This window comes from Semicossyphus pulcher, unplaced genomic scaffold, assembly GCF_022749685.1.
Source record: "Semicossyphus pulcher isolate SPU_LCO1_2020_fin unplaced genomic scaffold, fSemPul1.0.p SCAF_16, whole genome shotgun sequence".
NCBI lineage: Eukaryota > Metazoa > Chordata > Actinopteri > Labriformes > Labridae > Semicossyphus > Semicossyphus pulcher.
In genome coordinates this window covers 23408501-23421545 of record NW_027211670.1, presented here as the reverse complement: position 1 = coordinate 23421545, position 13045 = coordinate 23408501, and the positions used below count along the sequence as shown (strand labels likewise).

The 13045-nt window shown below is 43.9% G+C and overlaps 1 protein-coding gene across 1 annotated transcript in view; it reads left to right on the top strand.

Annotated features, from left to right (window-relative positions):
• Positions 1–13045, top strand: part of myo1d (myosin 1D) — a 145555-nt gene that overhangs the window by 84210 nt on the left and 48300 nt on the right. The window contains exons 17-20 of the mRNA XM_069664302.1: positions 3613–3836; positions 4467–4605; positions 4934–5038; positions 5208–5321. Coding sequence (XP_069520403.1) covers positions 3613–3836; positions 4467–4605; positions 4934–5038; positions 5208–5321 — 582 coding nt within the window. The remainder of the gene's footprint in view (positions 1–3612; positions 3837–4466; positions 4606–4933; positions 5039–5207; positions 5322–13045) is intronic.

Here is a 13045-nt window from a genome sequence, read left to right as displayed (position 1 = left end):
TTTTTCATGAGCTAAATCAGCCCTTGTTTCAGTGGTAAGACAATTTGTTTTGTAGGTAATTGTGTATTTAAATTGTTTATTTAGCATCACAGATTGTATGCCCATAAACCAGGTCAGCATCCTGTAGTCTGTATCAGTCGACAGAGTAGGGACTCTTACCTTTTTGGCCTGACATGGCTGCTCTGAGATTATTAGATATAAAACATTATTACATAAACTTTAAAGGGGGTGTATTATGCTAATTTCAAACTTCATATTTCACTCTGTGATAGCTTAGCATAATTTACAGTTAAAAAAAACACACACACTGGTGCTCTGTGCAGGCCCTCATACAGCCTCCGCCTGGAACTGGCTCTGTCCCTTTAAGAAACCCCGCCCCTACAAGCCCGCTTGCTTCTGATTGGCCAACTTGACGAGCAGAGCCGTTCAGCAGAGTGGTGGAGTGAGTCCAAGGCAGACTGAGCTGCTGGGTGGGCGTGTCCTTGAACTGTGCCAGGGGCAGACAGTGTCTCGGGCAGATGCCCAAATATAGAGTTCCTTCAGTTTGTGACGTCACAAAGTGAAGCGTCTGGAGAAGTCTTTTTAGCAGGGGATTCCTCCAACATACTTTTACCATCAGATTTGAAACTTCACCCACGTTTAGTCCGGATGTCCAACATTGTAACATTATATATATGTCTTAAAATGTGAAACAGCATAATACCCCGTCTTTAAGGCGTAAAAGGTGCAAATAAAACCGCCCTCTTTGTAGAAACACAGCATGACCTCTGACATAGATCCTCGCAGTGGCTCCGTGCGACATTCCTTAAATAAAAATCAACATTTCACACGATAAAACAATAAAGATGAACTCACATTTGCCGCAGACACGATGCAAAAGAAAAGCTTATATAAAAGTGAATGAATGAATAAATCTGCAGCTTCCATATTCCAGCAGTGCATGACTTATCATCTTCTCTGCCAATTATTACACCACCCGTCTCATCAGGTGAAAACTGAATCCTCCACACTTTTAATATGCAAATGCAAGAAATCCTTTTTAGTGCCTTCGGCCACCCCCACGCTTTGAAAGATTAAATGGTTCCCAGTGATTATTCTGCACCACGCGTAGATGAAATCCAGAGGTGAGCCTCCGGTGCAGCAAACAGCTCTGCCTTCAATTTGTGACCGTCGGATCTGTGACTCTGAACGTGCTCTTTTACTGATTATTCACCGAAAATGCTTCAAACAAACGTGTAAATATTTAAGACGTTTGTGTGTGAACAAGAGCGAGAGAGAATACAGTAAAAGGGCAGCATATGGTGGTGATTTTATTGAGGGGGGGGTCAGGAGTTATGGCTCCCCGGGGTCCCACTTACATCTATTATTCATGTTTTAGAGGGTCTGATAGCCTCTCAACCTCTGTCTGCTTACAGGCAGGCTTTGGCTCCTTAATTGAGCCTTTATTTAAGTCTGAATCTAAGGCATTCGAACATTACAAACACTCGTGTATAACAAATAAACATGTTTACTAATGATGAGTAATGAAAGACGTTTTCCCTGTGTCAATGAAAGTTATGACACACTGAAATATACATTTATATTTTAGCGCTTACAGCAGTATTTAGCTGTATTTATGGCCGTGCTTTCACTCCTCATGGTTTAGATTTAAGTGCAGAGTTTGTACCGCTTTATAGGTCCGCTTTTTATCGCCATCGCTTAAGACCTTAAAACGGCTGAATGAATAAAATGTAGACACAGCAGCGCTAAATATCCCCTCGTCCCTCGGTGCTTGTAAAGTTCCTCCTTCACTGTAAGGTGCTGTCCTTTTATTTAACACATAAAACTCTGTTAAAGTCACTGTAGGTAAGATAGGTGAGAGGTTTTTTATGAGTTCTTTGCAACCACAACGTCGGACTTTGGTCAAACTGGGTCCAAATTGGGGTCGAAAATAATGATTATTATCTTGTTGATTAAGCAATGAGGGTTGTAGTCTGTAAGAATTCAAAATCTAAGAATGCTAAATATAAAGAAAAGACTAATAATAAATAAATACACGATAAGTTAGAAAAGATGGAATGATAATTAAGCTAAACCTCAAATTTAACGTTGTCAAAGTCAGAGGACCGTACGAATTAAAGGAGCAGTTCGCCCCAGGAAAAAGCCCCTGTCAGTCAAAGCTGGTGTTCTCTGTAATCGATAGAAACAATAATATTTGAAATTGGCGCCATAGCTGTGGAGAAAGTTGTACAAGCAGCTCGTGGTTTCATCCATTCTACATTCCTACAACACCCAGCATGCATTGCGCCCCTCCCTCTGAAAGGAACGGTCCAGCAAGAGAAGCTGGAGTGAAATTCCGTTTTCTCTGCAGGCAACGGCTTAGAGAATCAGAAATACGACGAGAACATACCGGTTGATCGTCTAAAAACTCTTCACGTCTGCAGTCTACATTTCAAACCTGACGATTTTGAACGAGACATGACATCAGAGGCGGGCGTCCTAGATTGAGGAAGTGTAGTTTAGCGAGCTCCCTGGCCTCCGCCAGATGATGTGTAGTCTGGTGGAGGTTTTCCAGGGCCCATTGGAGAAGCGGAGAGCGTCCCAAAGACACAGAGCAAAACGGCATTTTTCTTCTACCATAATGGCATTAGCTCCCCATGATAGCATGATAGGACTGAGGTTGAAAATCAGAGAACTGGCCCTTTAACAGACGAGTTAATTCATTGTCAAATCTGCCGACTATTTTTAGCATTAATAGTTTAGTCTCTAAAATGTAACAAAAAAAAAGGGGAATAAGCTGCGTATTACAAATGCTGACTGAGAAAAGCAGCACATTCTCATATTTAACAAGCTGGAACAAGTTTCCCTTAAACAAAGATCTGACAGGTTGAATTTATTACCAGAGTAGCTATTAATGTCCTTTCACCTGGCTGACTGGTTTGTGGACTAGCCTTTGCAGCTTTAAAGCAAACATACATGGTTGCAGGTACAGAAGAGTCCCGTCCTTTTGCTGTGCTTCTGGGTCTCTGTGTCGGTGCGTCTGTCTCACTATCAGCTGTAACCAAAAGGTGTGACATCACCATCGTCACAAAGGAGAGACGTGTCTCTGTAGGCGAGAAAAAGAAAAAAGACGTGTTGCTGTTCTTCGCCCGCGGCTGCGTCACACTGCTGCTGTAATGTTTGCGTGTTCTCTCACCTGGATCGGGTCTTACGTGAACAGATTCAGATTTTTTTGGGTGGAAAATTTGAGGCTCAGGTTGGAGGTTTAATCGCAAGATCTTCCATATTTTAGCCTCTGCTGCCTGAATTTTGATCTTTCTGGCAATCTTACCCCACCTTTCAGGAAGTACAGTTCAGTACGCTACTCAAGAACCCCTTTAAAGAGCTGTTTTTAATTCGTTCACACCTGTATTTAAGGTGGATATCATCGAGGTTTCCCTCATGGTGTTGAGAAATACACAATAAAAACAAGTCAAATGAGGGAAATACTCACTCACTGTGTTGTAGAATATTTCATGTTTTGTGCACAAAAACTAAAAGCAGATATTTAAGGTTTGGCATAAATGTGCAGGCTTGTGAAAATATAACCTAACGCGTTTATTGCATGTTCATCATGTTGTCCTGTGTCTCCAGGTGTGGAGGGGCACCATAGCCAGGATGCGATACAGGCGGATGAGAGCGGCCCTCGTCATCCTGCGGGCCTACCGCCGCTACAAGGTCAAGTCGTACATCAAGGAGGTCAACCGACGCTTCAAAAACGTGCGGTCCATGAAGGATTACGGCCGGCACGTGAAGTGGCCGACGCCTCCGAAAGTCCTGCGCAAGTTTGAGGAGGCTCTCAGAAACATCTATAACAGGTACACAAACAACACGACGCTTTTTATTGTAAAAGTTTCTTTATTTTTCTTCACTTTGCTTTTTTTACAGCTGTCGTTTAAAGATTCACTTTTTAAATCCGAACAGTGTAGATGGGGAAACTCTTTTACTTCAAAACAAAGCAGAAGATGAACCTTCTTCAAGATAAAATGTTTTTAAACCACTTTCTCTTAAAGAAAATCACAAATTGGCAGAGCTAAAAGAGGATCTGAACTCAGCGGCAGGAGGAGCTTGTGGCCTCGAGTGTTCTTTTACATCCAGATGAGTCCGTTTGAACCGACTTACACATGTTTCCTCCTCACGCTGGGCATTGATTTTTCCTCCTCCATCAAAGACCCATCACTTCCTTTCATCCCGACGTCTGTTTGTTCGCTTTTTCCTCATTTGAAGCCGAGCGCAGTAAGAAAGTCTCCTTCCTGCAGAATGATGTCGGCTGTCAGGATCTGTGAGTGAAAGGCCCATAAGCAGAGCACAGCTGGGGTCTGCCGCTGCAGCTCCCGCGGACGGAGCTGTCGAGGCCTCGTGCAGTCGCCTCAAAAAGGAGTCGATTTTCCTCTGCTCTTACCTTTCTCTCTTTCTCTGCGTGTGTGTTTGAATGCGATTACCTCCAGGTGGTGGGCGTGGACGCTGATCAAAGGCCTGTCTCCAGAAGAGGCTCTGCAGGTGAGGGCCAAGGTAGCCTGCCTGGAGGTCCTGAAGGGCCAGAGGGCCGACCTGGGTCTGCAGAGGGCCTGGGAAGGAAACTACCTGGTTAGTAGTGGGAGGTGGAGTTCTGTGCACTTCTGTAATATTGTGATTACAATTCACAATCTATAAAGTCATTGGTCCCTCTACATGGCACACCATCATCAGTTTCAGCACCATTAACAGACTTCCGTACAAGACCAGCACTCAACGACCAAGCACTCAGGGCCACATCTTGTGTCTCTTAATGACTTCAGATTAGAATTGAAAAGTGTGCTTGGAGTAGGTTTTGTTTGGCATAAAGTGCTCATTTACTCGATGAATGCCATAACTGTCTCTGAAAACATTATTAATCGAGTGTTAAAATGTTCTTGTGTCTCTTTTTGGCCGACAGAAGCGAGATAGCCCTGACACAGCTTCCTCTTTCACACTGGTTTCCAGCGAGCTGCAGCGGAAAGACAAATTCATGAGAGTTTTATTCTCCTGCAACGTGCGAAAGGTAGGAGTCCTCCACTAACCGCACTCACACAGAGTCACAACATGTTTCTGTCCGTCTGTACAAACAAATAAACCACACTGCTCCCGGTCTGCAGCGCCCCCCTGCAGGGCGGTTTGGATGTTAGCGCTGATCCTGCGGCGTGATTAATGAGGAGCTTTGTGTTTCTCAGATCAACCGTTTCCACAAGGCAGAGGACCGCACGGTGCTCATCACTGACCGCCACCTGTACAAGATGGACCCCCTGAAGCAGTACAAGCCCATGAAGAGCATCCCCCTCTACAACGTATGACACCATTTGTTTCACTGTTTCTAACTTTGTTACAAGCACAGGAGGGTAGACACACTTTTATCAGCATTTCAGTGCAGATTTTTAACACATATTGGCTCAACAGATGAAGGTATTTTCAAATCACACACTCATATTACCTGATATTCTGCAGCAGTCTGACTCTTTTCATGTCCAAATATTCATATGTGAAGAAGAAAGATGAACATACGCTGGATGAGGTGAACAAGTCTCTTAAACCTTTAAAAAAACAGACACTACGTGCTTTCACACCTGAAGTCTGTTTGTTTGATCCGAATCAAAGACGGCAGCTTTTACCAGTGGACCAAAAGTTCACACGATCGCAGACTTTAAAGTAATCATCTCGCAGATTTTCATTTAAATAAATGTCTGTTAAGTCATCGCCGAATGAGGTAACACAATGGTGATTGAGCCTATGGCCCACTGATGAAAGGCTTTGCAGTATTATGAACTGAAAAAATCACAAGCGGCGCCCAGTTAGTGACGCGTTTTCCATCAGCCAGCAGTGGTTGGTCTGCCAGAGAGGGTAGGCGGAGCTAAGCGGCTGCTTTTCCGGTCTCTGCAAGTGTTGCGAGTAAACAGTAATCTACTATGGCTGAACAAACAAAGAAAAGATGGATGACTACAGATACAACTTCAACAAGAAGTGAAAATACAAAGAAAGAGAAACAAACTCGACGCTCAGATGAAGGCAAAGTGTGCTCCCGCAATGACCGTTTATCACCTTGTTCTCACTTGAATCGAACCGGACTGTGGTTCATTAGAAAATGGACCGAAGGAGTGTCTCTTTAGGGCTCTAAAAATATTTAATATTAGCCATCATTGAGGGGAAATCACTCCTCTACTGCTCAAAACTTGTTGATGTTCGGGCACCGGTTTCGCTCAGTTGGTAGAGCAGAAGCCCCATACACAGAGGCTACAGTCCTCACGGCATGTCATCCCCCACTCTCTTCTCCTCATACTTCCTGTTGCTCTTTAGCTGTCCTCTTAACACGAGAACCGCCCGGGGTCACAGTATGCCTAAAACCGCCAATGGGTAAAATTTAACCGAGATTAGAATGTATTGATTTTCAAGGTACACGGTTAATTTATTTATTCATGAAATGCTAGATGTGGTGTCTTTATGCAGCTTACAATATGACAACATGACAATGACATATACAACAATAAACTTTATTTACAAAGCACTTTGTGAACAAGGTGCTTCGCAGAAAACAAACCAAAAAACAGCAGATATAGTCCAGAGACCTCCCCACCATCAGACCTATCCAGGTTGAACTGGAGTTCATGACTTGATACAAAGTAGTAGGAAAAAAAGGCGTTGCCATAGCAACATACAATGTATCATTCTAGGCGCGTAAAAAGAATAGCGCGAAAATGCCGACGTTCTATAAGTGGGTAAATTTGACCCGCTGGTGGTTATAAGTGTAACTGGCTTTATGTTGACATTTTTTGACAACAGGGGGCGCTACTGAACACACTTTTAGGAAAAGTCAAAGACATTGGGTGCTTGAATATTTCCTGGAAAAAAAGTTACAATCAAAAGACAGCTGTGGGTAAATTTTATCCGTGAGCGGTTCTTGTGTTTTAAAGAAGGCAAAACTGCCCCAAATTGTCTTCATAGAAAAAATACTCAGATGTCCACAAAGAGATAGCAGGAAGAGTTGCTTTGTGGCCAGACATCAGAAGCAACAAACTAACAGAGTTTCAGAATAAACTTCAAACCACACAAAAAGATGTGAAAGAACTCCAGTCATATTAAACCAGCACATCATAAATACAAACAAGCGCCAGATGAAAGTGGAGCTTCAGTCAGATACAGCTGAGTTAATGCAGCTAGTGTGAACCCCGGGAGCAGTTAGCAGACCAGAGAGGCAGTTCATCCATTAAAGATGTGTTTTAATCCTAAACCGGTGAGAAATGCACACATGAGCTGCAGTAATGTACGCTCTGGTTGGATCGACTGTTTGATATGGACTCTACTGCTTCTGGGAAAGTTTAATTACAATGGCTCCGGCCTCATTATATCCAGACGCTGCTGTGTATCAGCAGAGAGCTCTCCAAGCCGGCTCCAACGGAATCAAAATGTATGAATTGGCCGGTTTAATTATTGAAGGCCCAGTGAACTAATAGGATTATGTTTAACATTCCTCTCTCGCTGTATATTACTTTAAATATCTGTCGTTTCACACGCATTACGGAGTGCTGCGTGTTGCTTATAAAATGGCTCCAGTGTGTGTAACAGTGTCCACGTTACATCAGTCGGCAGGTGCCTCTCGGGGTGACAGTGTGTTATCTCTCAGCAGCCTCTTATCGTGCAGCAACATGTCGATATGCAAAGATCTCATTCAGCTCCACAATTGGCTGGTTTTTAATTCATATTCACACTGTGATAGGCCCATTAAGGCTGCTACATGCTCTCAGCACATGAGGCTGTCTCCATGGCAAAACTGTCCTCTGTGTGTGTGTGTGTGTGTGTGTGTGTGTTGACTTCATGCTACTTGCGCTGACATAGTGAGCTGCAGTTAAGATTGAATTTTGCCGTTTTTCTGTTTTCTTCTTGCATAAATTCGGATTAATTGCTGCACTTGTCGTTTTGTATTTAACCTTTTCTTGTGATGCGGTCAGAAAAAAACAGTTTGACATTTGGGGAAAAAATGCTTATTAGCTCTCTTGCTGAGAGTAAATGGAGATTAATACCACTTTCTTCAGACTTCCTGCTGTTGTGTCGCCGCTGTAATGTTGCCAGAAAACCAGCAAAGGCTACGGGAAGTCACAAGGTCCATTAGTCCCGCACGTTATGAGACAACTTGATTATGTGCGATTATATTGTTCAATACTGCAATAAAGATATGTAGTGCAGTAAATAAATATTAAAGCTGTTTTTTCAAACCCTAATTGACACCAGTAAATCTGAAAGCTTTTACACAAAGATTACACAAATGGGACATAATGTGTTTGTTAGTGACTCTAGAAACGCTGAAGCAGAGGGCAGATTCTGTTACTAAGCTAGCTCTTTCCCCATTATATCCTGTTTGGATGCTAAGCTAAGCCAGGCTGCATTTAAAGTTTTAATCTTGAAGATCTCAGTTCTCTTTGGCGGCACCTGTGGCGATAAATGGTAATTGCAGGAGCACACTTCCCAGATATCCAGACAGTGCTGCATGTGTGACGTCCACGGTTGGCTCCGGATGTAACTCTTGATTTTCCTGGCTGACGGTCGCTTTCCTTTTCAGACTGTTTGCTTCATCTGAGCGTCGAGTTTGTTTCTTTTTCTTTGGATTTTCACTTCTTGTTGAAGTTGTATCTGTAGTCATCCATCTTTTCTTTGTTTGTTCAGCCATAGTAGATTACTGTTTACTCGCAACACTTGCAGAGAGCGGAAAAGCAGCCGCTTAGCTCCGCCTACCCTCTCTGGCAGACCAACCACTGCTGGCTGATGGAAAACGCGTCACTAACTGGACGCCGCTTGTGATTTTTTCCGTGAAAGTCACCACAGACACAGCCATTGCAGCTACATGCTAACCCCATTTCTGAAGGTAAATTCAGCCTAAACCTAGCTCTAACCCTAAGCCTAAAACCTAAAACAGCCACTTGCAGAATTATTTCCTAACTCTTAAAGTATAAATCCTCACAAAGAGCAGTTACACAAACGTATCCCTGCAGCTGAAGGTAAACAGACTGCCCCGTCTTCCTTCCTAGAATACAAATAGAAAAAAGCAGCAGTGTTTTGACGAGCCAACTCTTGATGATATCTCAGATTGGACCGTCTCTCCTCCCAGGCTCTGCTATGACTCAAATATTGCTTACGCAGTTTATCCTCTCCGCTGACCTTGGAGGTGAGGCGGAGATGAGACAGGAAGTGAAGGTGTAATACATTAATCTCTGAGGCGGGGACGCCCCCGTCGTCTGCTGAAATGAGCGAGATATGAGGCCCTGTGTGCGGTGACGACTGTGACAAGACGCCCCGACGTGCAATCTGACAAAGTGACAGGAGGGAATTAGAGAGCGGGGGGAGAGGGACACCTGAAGCTGAGGCGCCGCATCTGGAGGTGAAATGTGGAGTCCGGACAGATGGTGGGAGCGAGGGAGAGAGAGAGCAGCGTGAGAGAAGGAGAGTTTTAGTTATTGTTCATCAGAGAGAGTCGCACATAAACACACACAGCCTGCCTTGAGAGGAGGCAGGACACAGCAGATGGGGAGACATCAGAGTTGTCGAATGACAGGGGGGCACATGTTGTGTGCAGCTTTGACAGTGCACACAGAGCTCCACATACACGTTAATAACAAGATTTACTCGAGGCATTTGCAGGTGCTTTTAACCCCGTATGACGCCAGGTGTGTCTCTGTTTAAAGGGAATTGATTTACTATTTAAGTACCGTTGTACGCTGTAGCCTGATATATATCTTCTTCCCATAACCATAGCTGTAGTGCGTCACAGTTCAGTCAAAATAAACCGTGTTTCTTGGACAACAGACATAAACTAGGCTACCCCAAAGAATGTAGGGGATGCATTTTTACACAGCACACAGATTTTGCGACTTTAGATGATGTCTTACGTTTGGACTGTGACTGCATGATATCTCCTGCCTTACATTAAAGCAAATACAAAATGTTATTTTGGCAATACTATTTAGTTTTTAGATGCTTCTCCACACTTGAAGACGAGCTCTTCACAGCTGACACACACTTATCCTCCAGACACAACTTACATTTCACCGTCATGTCGTTCTCGTCCCTAACTAATGTGAATATTTCCTCGAAGTCAACGCGGTCTAGCTACGCATGCGCACTGACGCCGCTGTGTTTACCTTACAACCTTACCTACCTGCCAAGAAGGAGGAGAGAAACAGAAACAGAGCTTCAGGGAGCTTTCTGTTTTTGTGGCGACAAAAGGAAAAAGTGTAAACTCCCGCACACTGTCTCGGTTTGCCTGATGAAGGTTATGTACTGAAATTATGCAAATATCATTTCTGCAAGTTAGACAGTGTGCGGGAGTTTACACATTTTTGTGCTTTGACCTGTTCCTCTCCTACGCACCTGTTTTAAAACGCATGTGCGAAGCGTTTTTCAATATTGACAAAAGGAAAAGAGAAAGACGGCATTTTATTTTCCAGTAACAGATTACTCTTTATGACAAAGTAACTAAATAACAGATTACTTGACTTGCAGAACGCATTCCCAACACTGCTCACTAGATTACCAGCTGATCCTCATATAAAAATACAACCACAACAAATCCAGGACGATCTCACTTGGACGCTAAAAACTAGCATCAAGCTGTTTTAGTAAATGACTTTGTGGTGCACATGTTTGGGATCATTTTAAGACGTTTAAGTCTTTAGTAATGTGGAGGGGCGCAGGAGGGGAATTCAAAAAGCCCTACAGTAAGTAGCATTAGCTTAGCTGACTCCCACTCTTTATGTTACCCTGCACCTTTTACACAATGGTCGGAGCTACAATTGTAAAGCGCTCTTTGTCCTGAGCCTGGAAAATGGAGTCTATTCCAGATAAGACTGTCCTTATCTTATTGTTCGGGAATCCAATGAAAAGACCGAAACCAGCAAGGAGCCGATTTGTGTCTCAGCATTTCACAGTTTCTCTCCTTTTTATTACAACGAGCCCCGAAACGACCGGTTTAAAACACACTGATATGATGTTTAATTTTCTATACAGTTCATCTCATCGCTGATTATAACCGCTGTCCTGCTGTATCCATAACACTCGGCCTCTTTTTTTTCTCACTGTAAATGTCACGCTCAGTGGGTGTCTGAAATGGTGAAAAAGTGCAAAGGCGGGTGAGAAGACGTGAAGAAAGAAAGAAGGAAAGAAAGAGAGGGAGATGTGCTGCAGGCTCGACGAGGAGCTATCGATCCACGCAGGTCACACAGAGGGGAAAGCAGTTAGCTCGTTGTTGATTAGCATTGATAGGCTAACACCGCTGCATCCCCTTGGCTGCCCTTTATGGTGTGTTTACTGCTGCTTCTCCTGGCTGATATATGCTGGTACTATTGTGGCAGATTTATGCACCAAGAGTCAGATCGTTTTCTTGTTTTGTTGTCAAATACGAACAAATCCGGTTAAAGGAATGGTGATTTATTCCGCACGAGTGACTCATCTCCTGCTTTTCCTTTCACATTCCTGTTTTTCTCCTATTCCTGCCTCCTCCTCCTCCTCTTCCTCCCATCCCCACCTCGACCCCCACCCTCTCTTTCCTCATCCCGTTGTTGTCATGCCAACTTCCCGGGAGACAGTGTTGTCATGGATACCGAGCGGCAGGGGCAGATCAGCTGATGTCTGGTGTCGTTCAGGCATGTGCGCTCTCGCTTCCTCCTCCTGTTTTCCCGGCGAGGCTTGTTTGTGATCCCTGCGGCTCCTTCTCTTCCTCAATCCCCCCCGTTTATCCCTCCACATCGCTCTGTTTCTTCTACACCTACGACCACCTACAGCCTCAGGGCGACCGTATACACTTTATGTTTAATTCAAATGGAAGGTAAACGTGTGCAGCCGTGATTTTCCAGGTAGTAGAGGAGTAAGTTGAACAAAAGGCTGCTATTGTCTTGAATTATGCAAAACAGCGGCGCACAGATCAGGATCAGAAGGTGATGAAGCATAAATAGCAAATTATGTTCAAATATTCAGACTCCTAAAGGCCAATGTGGTTATTTTTTGCCTGGTAAACACAGCAGACGTGCCCCCTGTTGCCCTCGTAGCCTCAGTTAGCTCATTATATATTTCAGAAAATTAATTGCAGCGCCCTCACTCTCCGGCTCCTGCTCTGTTGTGTTGTGGGATGTGTTATATAACCAATAAGTTGTTCCCTTAAGAGTAAGCCGGGAGAACCTGCTGTTCAAATTAAAGTCCTCATGACAACGGCAGAGCAGAGAGCACTCGACCAAACCTTCGTGCTCCGGTCTGCACATCGAACAATACACAGGATTTTGATCTCAAGCACTTCGACCAAAATAAACCCAGCAGGTGTTTCTGTTTGGGAGCGTGGCATTTATAAATGCTAACGAGACATTAGCACACAGTCCTCCTGGGTCAACTTGTTTGGACTTGAAATTTTAATGTCGTCCTTGAGACCATGAGTGTCACAGCAGAGATTTGAGATGCCTCGTATATGAGCTTTTTCTACAACAGTCTTTCTTTTATACAAATAAAAACTGTGTAAGTGTTGTGCATGTGTTGCAAGTGTCTAAAGACCATGAACACCGTGCACATTTAGGCTTTAGGTCGACAAAAGAAATGTGAGAAAAAATAGAGTTAGTGACCAAAACAGCGCGCATCATAAATCTTGCGGTGTCTGAAATGTTGTGACTGCTGCTACGACCCACATCTTCAAATCATCCAAAAAACATCTTTAAAAGATTCACATATTTGCCTGATGGTAAAATATATTTGCACTTAAAAACGCTTGAGCTGAGGCGCCGGTTTAGCTCGGCGGTTAAATCGTGTGTCCCACGTACAGAGACGCAGTCGTTGAAGTGGTGGCCCAGGCTCGACTCTCGCCTGCGGCCCCCTGCCGCGTGTCATCACCACTCTCCTTCCCTGCTTCCATCACTCTACACCGTCCTCCCTCCCAAACAAGGCATAAAAAAAGGCCAAAAATAATCTTTAAGAAACGCTTGAGCTGTGATTTCATTTTTTCATTCACTTAAAGCATCATAACGTCAATGCGATGACGCGAGTAGACGCG